This window comes from Notothenia coriiceps, unplaced genomic scaffold, assembly GCF_000735185.1.
Source record: "Notothenia coriiceps isolate Sejong01 unplaced genomic scaffold, NC01 NC01_scaffold00000493, whole genome shotgun sequence".
Lineage (NCBI taxonomy): Eukaryota > Metazoa > Chordata > Actinopteri > Perciformes > Nototheniidae > Notothenia > Notothenia coriiceps.
The window spans coordinates 78,964-92,498 of NW_011333194.1; the positions used below are offsets into that span (position 1 = coordinate 78,964).

At 42.8% G+C, this 13,535-nt stretch overlaps 1 protein-coding gene across 3 annotated transcripts; it reads right to left on the reverse strand.

Moving 5' to 3' along the window:
• Positions 1-2,753: 2,753 nt before the first annotated feature.
• arhgap35b (Rho GTPase activating protein 35b) lies at positions 2,754-13,331 on the reverse strand. Of its 3 annotated transcripts, none has more exons than XM_010781552.1 (7): positions 12,718-13,331; positions 6,999-10,903; positions 6,525-6,666; positions 6,120-6,197; positions 5,821-5,952; positions 5,349-5,454; positions 2,754-5,241 (listed from the first exon to the last, which is right to left on the reverse strand). In XM_010781552.1, exons 2-7 carry the CDS (start codon positions 10,713-10,715, stop codon positions 4,836-4,838), a joined length of 4,581 nt encoding a protein of 1,526 aa, XP_010779854.1. In that variant the 5' UTR covers positions 10,716-10,903; positions 12,718-13,331; the 3' UTR covers positions 2,754-4,835. The 3 variants fall into 3 exon arrangements, with proteins under 3 accessions (XP_010779854.1, XP_010779861.1, XP_010779869.1); XM_010781559.1 differs by having other exon boundaries at positions 12,714-13,331; XM_010781567.1 differs by lacking the exon at positions 12,718-13,331 and adding an exon at positions 12,597-12,639.
• Between the last annotated feature and the right edge of the window lie 204 nt (positions 13,332-13,535).

A 13,535-nucleotide genomic window follows, 5' to 3' on the forward strand; every position in this document is an offset into this window, starting at 1 on the left:
CCCCCCGCTCAGATAAATTAAAGGTTAAAGTTCACAACCCTAAACATACTAGATCCATCATCTCCACCTGTCAGTGTTGTTTATAGATTAAGTCTTGTACATAAAACACAGTTTTGTATGAAGAGCTATTTTCGTCAGAATAAATCAGGGGACACATCAGGGTCGAATGCCCCACTTTCAAAATTGAAATAGTATCAAAAATAAAAATATTTTACTTCTGAAATGGGCACAAAAACAACATTTTTCTTTCCCTTTATGTTTTTGATACTAATTTGTTTCGATTTTTATTCTTTTTTTAAAGGTTGTTTGATGTCGTCATTTGTCCTATTTACTTTTTTTATTCTCATTATTTTGTATTTTGTTCATCCTCAAAAAATCATTGCATGCTTGCTAAAAGGGAAAAACTGAAGGAAAAAACGTATGAAAAACAAAACAAACAAAAAAATAATGTTGAGGGTATCCCAAACATTTGTTTGAGTTGCTTGTTATAGCAATTGCTTGTGTTCAAAAGTACATTTTCTATGAAAAGAAAGCAAAAACTAAAAAGATCATTCTAACACCTTGTGCAATAAAGCTATCTTTCATACGTCACGGCTTCTGTCATTCTCAACAGGTTTGTTTGAATCTGAAATGTTTTTATTGGCATTTGTTTTTAATTAGCAAAGGCCCATGACATGAGATGGGGGAAGTGCTATACTGTACATGGAGAACATTATCTGATGTTGATGCTCAGCTTAATATTTACATCATATGAACATATAAATAGATATCCAGTATGAAATTGGCCAAAGCATGATGAAAGTGTGAATCCAATGAAAGCAAATGTAACAATGGATAGTGTAAATGTGTCATTTATATTGACTTTAGGGTGCACCAGCAATTTAGCATTACAACATTAATGCCTCAATAACTGCCATGTCGTTAAAAACTCCACACCAACACTTTGTAACAAAGGCTTTCTGTTGTGTATTTTAAGTATCCGGCAAAAACTACACTTTCCCTGATGATTATGTTGTTTTGTTCAGACTCTGAAAAAGGCTTCTTCACATACACAGAAGTCCTTATACTGTTGCATTTGTTCTCCTAATGACAGATAAGTTGGAAAATGCACCTTTAAACAATCTGCAGATAAGTACATACACTGTAGACACAGATTGTGTATTTACCGTGTGTAAGGTCCTGATGTGTACAAGTACAAATAGCTAAAGTGAAACAGCATATTCCCAATGTATAGTGTCACTTGGTGTACCAGTACTTATACACATATTTAGTTACAAGGACTTAATGGGGTAGCTATTTGGGATTACAAAAACAGCATGGGGTACAGTAGCACCATAAATGAGCAACAAAACTGGAAATGTGGGATTATAAAGGGGGGATGAGTTGCCCAAATACATCTCTTGTGTTTCAAATAACTGAAATTATTACTTTTTCTTTGTTTTAAAGTGAACTGAATAACTATGGGACACATGGGGAACACATGAAAGAACCACATAGCCTGTAGAATAATCAGGTTATAGATTGAACAATATTCATATTAATAACAATTGTGAACAGCCTATCACTCAGCAGTGGAGCGAGGTAGTGACAGGCCTCAGTGCTGCAGTTCACAGAGAGCACATTCAGGTCAGGAATTGATTTACTCTTGTAAGCGCTTAATGTGCCAATAGCAATGAAAAGGATAATTACACTCAAACCGTGTGATAGGCCTCATTCAGTGAATTGTAGGCATATATCTTTAGGAAACATCCAAAAATCAATTCCTCAGAATGTGCTCAATCACATCTTTCCCAGAAAGCACAGCATTTATAATCTCAGGCTGCAGAGTTCCTCAAATTAACCTATATACAAAAAACATACATGTACAGTAGACATATTGAACTTTTCAGTCAGATGTGCGATTTTATCTGTGGAATTGTGCAGGAAATAGACTGTATAATAGCAAATCGTGTCAACATAGGTATTTCATGTCAATTAGTGACTGATACTACTTTTTAATCAAATGTAACATGATAACCAGGGTATCACGTGACATGCAGACGCCCACCTCTTCTCCCTACTGTAACTCTATTCAACCACAAGAGGACGCCATAGCATTCCACTGTCCAGTCGCTCTGCATGGGTCAACAGATACTGTGTGTGTTTGTGTGCGTGTGTTTGTGTGTGTGTGTTCGTGTGTGTGTTCTACTAAAACTGTGCAGTCACTCATGAAGGATATGCTGTAAATAATTGATGTTTTTCAGAGTCACCTGCACGGTGGCAGAGGTCTTTCCGCAGGTACGATGTGTTGTGTAGAATCAAGCTTCTTTAATATGCTTCATTTAGAGCTTTAAACAATTATATTAATTTAGCTTGGACCCTATCTTTAAGTAGCATTTATACATTGTTTAACAAGTTGTCAATCAGTATTTTAACTACTAGTGAGAACTGTGGATAATAATAGCCTGTGTGATATTTTGTCAGATGACAGCATGGTGCAGCAGGGGCTTTTGAGAATCTGTCATGAGCCCACCCCTCCTATTTTATAAAATACTGACATTTTTGCACAGCCAAATTATATGCTTTTTATTCTTGATTTCCCCAGGCTCCTTTGATGTGACAATATTGATCTAACTGCTAGCATGTGGCTTTGTAAATTAGAATCAGACAATGTATTTTTACAAATGAAGTACGGAATGAAAATGCAGAATGAATGGATTGAGATATCTGTGGGTTTGTTCAAAAGGCTCAATGAAAGACACAAGGAAGCTTAGGACAATTTTACAAGATTTAATTTATTAACTATTATACAGTTCACATAAGGCCTTCATCTTCAAACACTGGTCTCAGTCAGACAAATTCCATGGTTTGCTCTTGGTGCACAGTACATAAACTTTTCACGTTTCAGCTATTTCACTTCCGCATTTTGTTTTTGTTCTCGCACTAATTTTCATGTTTTAAAACCGGGAGAGGCTTTCATCCTTCTCCCTTTGTGTTTTTTCTTTTTTTTTTTTTTAAATCATGCACTAAACTTAAGTGGCCTTGAACCATTCACAAAAATTGTAAAAGTGGACTTTCAATCATTGAAATACACACTAGAAATGTTTTCTACCATTGACTAACGGGTGGTGTTCCCCAACATACAAATAAACAACCATTATAGAGTAGTATGCACTCACTTTTTGCTCATTGAACAGCACATTTTGCCAAAGGTTGTGTCAGAAGTGGTAAGATTATATACTCCCGGGAGTCGTGTTATAGTGGGGAAAGTGCCGGTCTTAATGTTACAGCTCTGAGCGGTTTGAGAAGAGCCCAAAAACACGTGAAATGACTGACTTCCTAACAGCATTCCCAACAGTACCAGTAGGTGGTGATCCCAAATACTACAAAGCCAAACTACTCTGACATTGTTGCAACCAAGAACCGCCACGATCATACAGAACCTCAATGTCTGGTGGTCCATTTTTAATAAGACAGAACTCTCTCCTCCTGAATGTTTCCCCATCCACCATTTTTTTTTTTACTTCTACTGGTCGTTGTATTGTGTAGCAGGACTAGCGGCAACAGTGCGTTGAAAATACTAAACCTTCCGAGTCGAAGGTCCTTAATATTAGATGAGTACAAAGAGCTTTAGATAGACAGCCACAGCAACACGTCCAGCATCCTATCATGTTTCAAGCGTTTGGTTTCAATAGACACCAGATGGCAATTGTGTTGTGTTATGGTACAATTAGGTTACACATTCAAAAATGGCAAAATGTTCTCCTTCACTTGACTGAAAGCAGGTAGATTCTTCTGATATTATATTGATGTAATTAAACCAAACTTCCCTAAATGTCCACTCTGATCAACCGACAGCTAGAAAGAGGACAAACTCTGAAAGAAAACGATTCTTTCACATGGCTGGGTGATTATGAGTAAATTCAGATTTCTCATCAACCTCAAATGGGACTTCTGGATCCACTTAAAGAGAACGTACGTTTTTACAAAAAGGACTGTTTTACAAGCCTGCACCGATGCCACATTCAGCCACTAAAAACAAACAATATGGACAATTAATAAAACGTGGCATTTCTTCAGATTTAATACTACACTATCAAAAAAGTGCTTCAGGTACGTTTGTGGATACAAAAAACTAGTTTGATGTAAACAAAGTTTGATCTACCAGAGCTCTGTAGAGGCAATGGGTATGGCTGTTTGAGCTGTGAAATTAAAAACACACAAGAAAACAGTATGTCAACAAAACAAAAAACCCTTTTGAGGGGAAAAACAACAGTGATCATTAAAGTGCATCCCTAGATGTGTATCCCCCCCTCACTTCCTTTCCCTCCCCATGCTGACCGCTCAAGTAGAGCCGATGAGAAAACCCGAAGGTAGACCTCAGACTGCTGCCCAAAGGACCTACAGAGGAGCAGTCTAAAAATCCAGTGGCAGTACTTTCAGGATGAACAAAAAAACAGTTTTACACGGATAAAAACATGATGGCCACAAATCAATTATTCCAGCTTGACTTTAAGGTTTCTATTTCTTGGTAGTATAGGATAAGTGGAGGCTGTAGACAGATGAGAGGCTGTGACGGACACCTCTGACCGGATGTTAAACTCCAGGTGAACGGGGGCTCAGAGGAGGAGTCACTGATAATGGCCGCCTCACGCCCTGATGCACACGAATATGGACACAAATGGCAGGTTAGGGAAGTTTCTCGTACACTTCCTCATCTCCTCTCTTCATGCCCTCAGTTGTCCAGGATGGAAGATGTAGTGTGCAAGTGCACTTCTCTTTTTTTAATTTTTTAATTTTAGTGTATAGGTGATAAGGTCCAGCATCATCATGGGCACATGTGGCGTCAGCGTCTTTCACAGCGTCTCTTGTTCGGCAGGGGAGTGGTGAGAGTGGGGGTGCTGGTGGAGGGGAGGGAGCAGGGACTGCAGGGGAGACTGGGGGGTGGTGGGCGGAGACTGCTGCAGGGGGCTGAAGTGTGCGGCGTTGTGGGGCGGAGACGAGCGGTAACAAGAGTAGGCAGAGCTGAGGGTGGTGGTGGGGGAGGCGGGGAGGCCCGCAAGGCCCGTGGGGGAATCGAGGAGGGGCTGGTTGTAGAAGAAGAATGTACACTGGTGGATGAAGCTCTCGATGATTGTCTGGTAGGTGCGCGTGGCCGTCAGGGCGTCCATAGTGGTGAAGTCCGGCCGCATGAGGGTGGGCCAGAAGCAGATGGACAAGTTCTCGCTGGTCATCAAGTTCAGCCGGTGCAGCTGACTCACCCTGAGGAGAAAAACAAACACACCACAAATTACTCATCATATGTTGAAAAAAACAAATGGGAGTCTTAGAAAACAAATCCATCACAGTGATTTAAACAGTGGTCTTACTTGTGCAAGTGGCTCACTACATATTTGAACACATCATAATTCTCCCTGGGGAACCTCCTCAGGACATCCTTCATGGTGTAGAGCCTCTGTTCTCGGTCATTGATTTCTACACACACACACACACACACACACACACACACACACACACACACACACACACACACACACACACACACACACACACACACACACACACACACACACACACACACACACACACACACACACACACACACACACACACACACACACACACACACACACACACACAGAGAAGCTACCATTAATACTCATCGTTGCCCACAGCCATTTGAATGTCTCCGTACTACCATGCAAATGATTCTTGTGAACACTAAGGCAGAGCAAAACAGATCTGCAAAAACCTTCCCAGCACCCTCCCCTCCCTCCTAAAGAAATAATCATTTTTTTATGTTCTTGTGAAGACCCTCCCTGCCCAGCAGTGTTTGCTTACTGTAAGCCTCCAGTAGGTCCACCTGCAGAGGACAAGGCACCAGGGGGTCAGGCAGCTCAGAGAAGAAGCTTTTGAGGCCTCCAGCTACAGTGTTTATGGCGTAGTCTTTCTCCACCAGGTCCAATCCGTGGTCTATACGATGAGAAAGAGAGTGTTAGAAGGATCATAGGAAATAAGCAGTAGCTGCCATCAGGAGCAAACATTCAGCTGCATGACACTTTCCTTTAGTAACTCTCTGTTTATGTTTGGATTAGGCAGACACATAATTACATGTCAAACAAGTATGATGATGGGCTCACCCTGTTCAAACTGCCTCTGCATGCCTTCCATCTCTGACTTGTTGCCGCTTACTCGGTACAACCCCTCTGTATTCAGGCCTGAGGAAAAGAGAGCACAGCAGAGAAAAAAATAAGTGAGACGTGGGGGGGGCACAGTGGGAAACAAGCACAAACACTTCATTAGCCCCCTTGGAAACACACATGACGAAACATACAGTACTAGCAGCGCCTACAGGGATAACTGAATAAATCAATGTATTACTTTCACATAAGATTGTGGTCAACGATAATCATTCTAAGGTATCTAATCAAGAACATTAGAATTATTACGCTCAGTAAAGAAATACAATTCATAAATGTCCCTTCTTAAATCTGATTTTGCACACATCACATGCAGAGCAGCAGCACGTGTAAAAGACAACGCACCTGTGGTCTCAATGTAGCGGACACACTTCTCGATGAAGAGTGGGATGGGTCTGTCTGGGGAAACCACATTCACTAGAGGGACCCCAAAGTAAGTGCTCTCCGGGGGCTTGGGAATTGCTGGACGGGGCTTTGTTCTTGTTTTCTGCAGAAAAAAGAAAGACAGAGCACTCCATTAGAGTCTCGAACACGGATAATTATCTTGTTTCTAAGTGGCACTTGTTGAATTCAGTCACAAACTTGATGTGTGGACCCTCCCAAACACATTATAAACAGATTAAACATGCTCACTTAACAGTGACCCCCCACACATTTCATACCATCTGTAAACCTGCTATCATCATACCTATAGAACAACATTTACAAAAACAGTTTAAAAAATAAGTAATGCAAATTTAATTTCTGTTAATGCACATAAAATTACAATTTGCTACTTTTTTTGAAGGATTAAAAGAGAAAGGTTGGCTTAATACACACCTTGGCTGTTCGTCGCAGGCTCTTTAGAATGTTCCTCTTTTTTGGGTCTTCAGTCTCCTCGGTCAGAGTTTCGCTTTTCAGGGTCCCAAAATCATCCTCCTTGGTCTTTGGAAGAGCTCCCATCTCATCGTCGCTGCCTATGAAGCTTGTGCGGAAGCTGCTGAACTTGCCAAGCCTCTTGGAGCGGTCGCGGTAAAGACGAGGCTTCACCCCCGCTGCCGAGAACTTCCTCCTTCGCTCCAGGGAGCTGCTGTCTGCCTCGCTGTCGGAGCCGTTTCCGTTGGAGTGCATCCTATTGGAGTTGCGGATGGTGATGATTTTGCCTTGTGTGCTGTCGTGTGGCACTGAGTAGATTATCTCTTCATTGCTGGGGCGGGGTTTTGAAACGGCGTCGATGGGTTCGGCGTAGTCTGAGGGATCGTAGCCCACATCACCACCAGGAACCCAGGTAACCGCAGAGGGGAGAGAGCGACGGTGACCCATTGTATCCATATACGGGTTACGGCTCACTTTCCGGAAGTCAAAGGTGACGCCTGGTTTAACTCTTACTTGTGGGGGTATTTTGTTGTTGAGTTTGTTCTCAAAGTCTCTGATTTCAGAGATGACGGATATGTCACTGGAATCTAGGTCAGGCAGGTTGAAGCCCCCACCATGAGAAGTGAGTGTGCCATCGTAGTATGGCGGGGAAGGCTCTACGTCGTCCTCTGAATCCAGGAACATGGTGACGGGACTGGGAGAACTGCAGCGTGGGGAGTATACGTTTTCATTGGTGCATGCTTCAGCCACATTATCGTACATGTGCGTTGCCTCCACGATGTTGCGTTTCTCTACCACCTCCATCAGAAAAGAATGGAACATTTCTATCCTATGCAGACCTCCCACAACCCCCCCGGATCCACAAACCACACTATTGAAGCGACCCTCGATCTCATGTGCTAGCTCCTCGCCCTGCATCTGCTGCTCACAGGCGTAGTCGCTGTCAGTGAGCTCTGCCTGGCTATCTCCCACTGCCAGCAGCTGTACCGGGATGATGTCCTGAACTTCACACAGGAATGCACAAAGCGTCTCCAGGGAGGCTTTTCGGGAGACCGAGTACACAGCAATGTAGCCGTGCACTAACCTGCTCTTGCGCAAAGTGAAGGAGGCGTGGTATGAGAGCAGAGAGAGCTCTATCGCCAGCTTGTGTCCGCCAACTGTCTGCTCCAACAGCACAGAGGTGCCACAATTAGACATGGGCCTGCAGTGCTGATGCATCAGAAAAGGGGATAGGAGCTGCTCAACGTCATAGTTGTCCCCACACATTAGGCACATGACAATTCGAAGGTCTGCCTCTTGCGCTGGCTGGTGAGGGGAGTCTCTGAGCCCTGGAGGCTCAGGGAGGAGGGGCGGGGAGCTGCTACTAAAGGATGTGCTCCTCCTAATATCCAGGAGGCCCCTCAGCACCTGGTTGATTTGGGACTCATTGACGTTATGGCCATAGCCCACACCAGGGGAGGCAGGGTCTAAAAAGCTACACTGCAACCTCCTTGCAGTCTGCTGTCCCTGTGTTATTAGGTGTAAGGCAGTTTCTCCACCAATTTCCACATATGATCCTACACCTCTTTTAGTGACTAAGAGCAGTGAGGTTGGCAACTGTGCTAGCAGGCTGTCTCTTCGTCCTAGAGTTGATTCCCTAAGTCTCTCAAGACTTTCAATCACATAGGAGAGGGACTCTTTTGAGTTGTACAGACACAGACATCCGTGAGGGGTGAAAGTGGGGGTGTTGAATGAATTTACTGGAAGACGTACATTTCCCTCAATCGGCCGCAGCGTCAGTTCATACATCTTCCCATCCAACACGTACCAGTCATCATTTGTGCAGAGAGCTCTAATCTCATTGGCAAATTCTCTTGCCAGTCCATCCTTCCCTAGTATGACAAGGTTGATTCTATCAGCTTTGGTGTCCCCAAAGTGAGCTTTCACATCGAAAAAGGGGTAACACGTGGGGAAACGTGAAACTAAAAGTTGTTCAATCTTAAAGTCTCCGCAGTGAGGACTGCTAGGGCAGGTCTCCTTTGTAGGATGATAGACAAAGTGGATATGCTTCAACACCAGAGCATCTCTTTCAGCTGGAAGTTTTTGAAGCGCCTTGAACCTCTGTTCTTCACCCAAAACCTCCTGAATTGCCCCCATCTTCTCCTTGCTTGGCTTGGCATCCACCTCAAGCTCGTAAAAAAGCTCAGAGTACTCCAGTAGGAGCTCTTGGAAGTCTTCTTTAGCACGGTCAATGATTTCCTTTTGATGGCGGTTGTACAGTTCCAAGTACTCTGTCTCCTCGAGCCACTGGTAGAACTCTTCATTCATGATAAAGCTGCGGGCCTCCTCCCACGGCCTACCAGGTGTGACAAAGGGAGAGGAAGACAACTTTTGTTTGAACTGCAGCCTCATCTCTGCCCGCCTGCACTCGTTACGCAGATGTTCAAGGTGGGCATTAAATAGGTCCTCTGCTTCACCTGTCTCCAGTAGGTCTGAAGGGATTCTCTCATCTTCCATGTTGTCGATGTGAGATGTATCCTCCCATGGTGAGTCCTCCAGAACAACAAACCAATGGGCAAAGTGCTGCTTGGACTCGAGGACCTTCTGTACCCCAGACCAGCTTAGCTGATCTATCTCATCAAGGTCAGGCACTAAAGAACTAAGTGCTAAAGGAAGAGTGCTTAAGTATATTTTGCGACGCCTCTCAATGTGCTCCTGTTTCAGACGGTAGACATGCTGTTGGAAAAGCTTCTTGCACTTAGCTGTTCCCTCCAAGAAGACATATTCTTTGAACTCTGGGGAGGTGTTCATGCGACGACTGGTGTTTAACCAGGTTTCATTATGATTCTTGACTATGCGGTTGATAAGCCATTCATAGCGATCCTTTGCAGAAGCTATCTGCTGACTCTGGAGCTTTAGGGCTTCAAAGTAAGGTATGATCTTGGGTTTACCCCTGCCCTTATCAATAAGCTGAACCAACGTGAGGAAGGCAAGGTCCACATTTATATTTGAGCGTGCAGATGTCTCAACTACTGGTAGACTCTTTTTTGTAATACCAAAGGTATGTGCATCTTTGATGTAACGTTCAACTCCTTCATCACATTTGGTGAGGACCAGCACAATGGGCTTCTTAGTCTTGCTAATATGACCATACAAATTTGTGACAAATTTCAGCTGGTCATCAAAGTTGCGGTTCATGCCCCGGCTGACATCCATACAAAGCAGGAAGCCATCCACCTGCAGCTTTCCCTCAGGCATTTGTTTTTGCTCGAAGTCTTGCTCCAGGCCCAGCTGATCTGTACAGAAGTACATGAGCTTCTCTGCTGAAGACAGCTTGGTTCCTGCTGCCCGTTTGATATAGGGCTGCATAGCAGTGCTACGATGTGGCTGAAATGTCTGGTCATCAATGAATTCAGTTTGCTCAACGACGTGCATCCTGCACTCAGGCCCCTCTTCGAAAACCCGGGATACCTCGCCCCAAAACAAAAAGTGATCATTGTTAACCACTCGACCCCCAAAGTCACTGGTGCTCAACACTGATGTGTGGTCCAGGTAGAAGTCATCAGCGCTTGGCCGCACATACCTATTACAAAAGCAGGATTTGCCAACCCCACATTGCCCTTTCTCTTTCTCAGTTCCTGACAAACCTACCACAATGAGGTTGTAAATGGGTGCCCGGGCATCTTGCTTTTTTGCCATCATAGCCTGCTGACTCTCATCCTGCCACAAACAGGCACTGTATAAAGGAGTTCACTTGAATGTTTGTCCATAAAATTGCTGATCCACAGAGGAGATCAGATTTCACTTTCTTCTGCTGGTCTTCAACTTTAAACAAGGGCCATGCAGTGATATGAGCAGATGGTTCTTTTATTCACTTCTTCTGTGACATCCTGTAAAAAAACAGAAATAAAAAAAGAATCAGACAAACTGGGTTATGAACAGAACAACATTTTGAATTGAAATGGGTAAAAAAGGTCAGACCCTAAACCTTAGGACTATGGTAAAATAAAAACATAATGTTAAAACATGCTTTATTCATGTGATAATGGTCTTTGCAATTTTGTATTATGTTTATACCGTGATATATTCCACATAACCATTGCAAAATGTCAACTTGCATAAGGTATTTTCCCTTCACAGTAATCGAGTTTAACCTATATCTGAGAATGATGAGAGGACCATTTTATTGTATTTTGTGCCCATTTTTTTTGTATACCAACATATGTGGAAGGAGTGGACCTTGTCAGTGGTGATTGTAAGGCAGAATATTTAAGGGGAACTAATGCTGGTTCAACGTTTTACTGTGCTCTGAGAATTGTCCATGATCACAACTATGGCCTTGAATGTGTTTCAATTTAAACATTTGTCAAAATCAATACATTGTAGTTTATGACATCATATCTAGTCACCATCCAAATCATAATAAAGATGATAGCAGTCAATATCTCCAATAAGGGTTCGCACTGTAACATCAAGTAAACTCAATTCCAAATGGGGAAACACACAGATTTTTCCAAATGTCATTACATTTTTAGGCTGATTTGTTGCTGATTGTGACTGACTTACACATTTTATTAACAAAGTAGAATTAATCTGATGAATATTTAGTCCAATTATTTAGTATATAACATGTAACAAAAAAAATGACATCATATTCCCCCTGAGATGCAAGTGACAAACCTATTCTGTCTCACCAACAGTCCAAATTCTCCAAGTACTTTATTTAATGTCATACAAAACTAAAATAAATATGTCATTACACACATGTCAGACATAGTCTTATCAAGGTGTATCCATGAAAAATGAATACTAATTAATCCTACCAAAAAACATATTGGGAGTGGTGCTCTTTAAATGACAATGTCAGCTGATCAGTGAGTAGGGTGACAGCATGAAAATGAATATGATGTAGAGTCCTCAGTCTGTCAACCTAACTGAAACAGCAGCTATCAGCCCAATCTCCACAGACAAATCGGTGACTGAATAAAGAACTTATTAACAATTACTGCCAAAGACACTGAATTTGCTCAACCCATTAGGACACTTAATGCTAATAGACCAACTTCTATTATCATAGCATTGATAAATGCCTCCATCATAATAGCACTGATGCATTTATGATGTGCTCACATTTCAATAGAAGGCAAACATGACATATTGCAGAATTTAACTTTTGTCTGATTTTATTCACTTGAGTGAAACATCATGACAAATGAAAATATGGGGAAATGAACAACATGTAACATGAGGTGTCCACATATTAGAAACAAACAGCTCCGGCAGGGTCAAAAGCAACTACACCGCTCAGCTGAGCTAGGCCGGATACCAAAATGCAGACAAGTTATTTACGAAGAAAAACAACCACACTGATCAGTCTATCAGAAATAAAAACACAGTTTACTAAAAGCACACATTAAACCAATGCATTTACATATCCAACTTACTTAGATAAGATCTAGTAACGTTATATTTGTTGCGAAGGATTACCAGTTAACATGGGCTTTAGTGTGCACACAGAGGAGCTGACCACGCCAGGCCTGTCTACATAATGAAATTGCAGAGCCGAAATTTGGGATAGCCTACCTTCTCCACACCGACAATGTTTAAAGGGAATTTATTTACCCAGCTGGCTGCAGGGTGCAGCCCTCGACAGCTTCTGGACGAAATAGCCGATAAAGAATAGCATAGAGAGTAGGGTACATACCATCGCATTTCTCCCTTTCTCCTCCTGCATCTGTCAGGCCAGCCCTTGCCGCAGCCCTCGCCGCCTGATGTGCATAAGTATAAAGCCGCAGAATACACTATGGGTCCTCACAATTCACGTATAATACTGATTAAACAAAAACTTGTGCGATGGCGTACTTAGATTTAAATATCCATTACCCATGCCTGGATCCTCTTGACCAACATCACTCTTTGCGTTGCAATTAAACACGGGGAATGAAGAAATAAATATCTCGAATGCTAGAACAATCCGATTTGTTCTTGCAATGCGGTTGCTTGTAGCGAAATCCAGGCGTATACAAATCTGCTTAGCCGTCTTCCTCTCGGTTCACCACGTTGCTTTTTCAATAATTATTCTGTCCATTGTTGTTCCCACATAATGCTGGGCCGGCCGCACACACGAGACAACGGTGAGTTTGTTGCAATCGCCGTGGTATATTGTCTCAAATAATGTTTCTACTGCAACAGAAACTGTTCATGTCCTGGTCAATTCATGGGCAGATTGCGTGTGTGAAACTGCTATTTCTGCCAGCTTTCCGATAATGGCGGCGGCCCTCCTCCCCGGACCTAGTTCTCCTCTTCTTTTCTTTAGGAAAAGGGAGCTGTGGAGAGAGGAGCAGCGGAGAGACTCACCCAGCGGCGCCCTTACACAACTGCAGCAGGTCGCTGCTCTATGCGGGGCTCGTTACTCCAAAGTAATCTATTTCTCACAATTTAGACTGTATTTATAAAGTATTACCACACTTAATGTTCCGTAATTGTTACTGACTGTCACATGCCTACCCATAGAAAGTAGCC

Excerpts from the sequence above, each read along its gene's own strand:
- arhgap35b (XM_010781552.1), bottom strand. The coding sequence starts at position 10,715 with ATGATGGCAAAAAAGCAAGATGCCCGGGCACCCATTTACAACCTCATT. Across the intron at positions 6,198-6,524 it reads CCGCTACATTGAGACCACAG|GCCTGAATACAGAGGGGTTG; the intron begins GTGCGTTGTCTT and ends TCTTTTCCTCAG. Across the intron at positions 5,242-5,348 it reads GTAGTGAGCCACTTGCACAA|GGTGAGTCAGCTGCACCGGC; the intron begins GTAAGACCACTG and ends TTTTCTCCTCAG.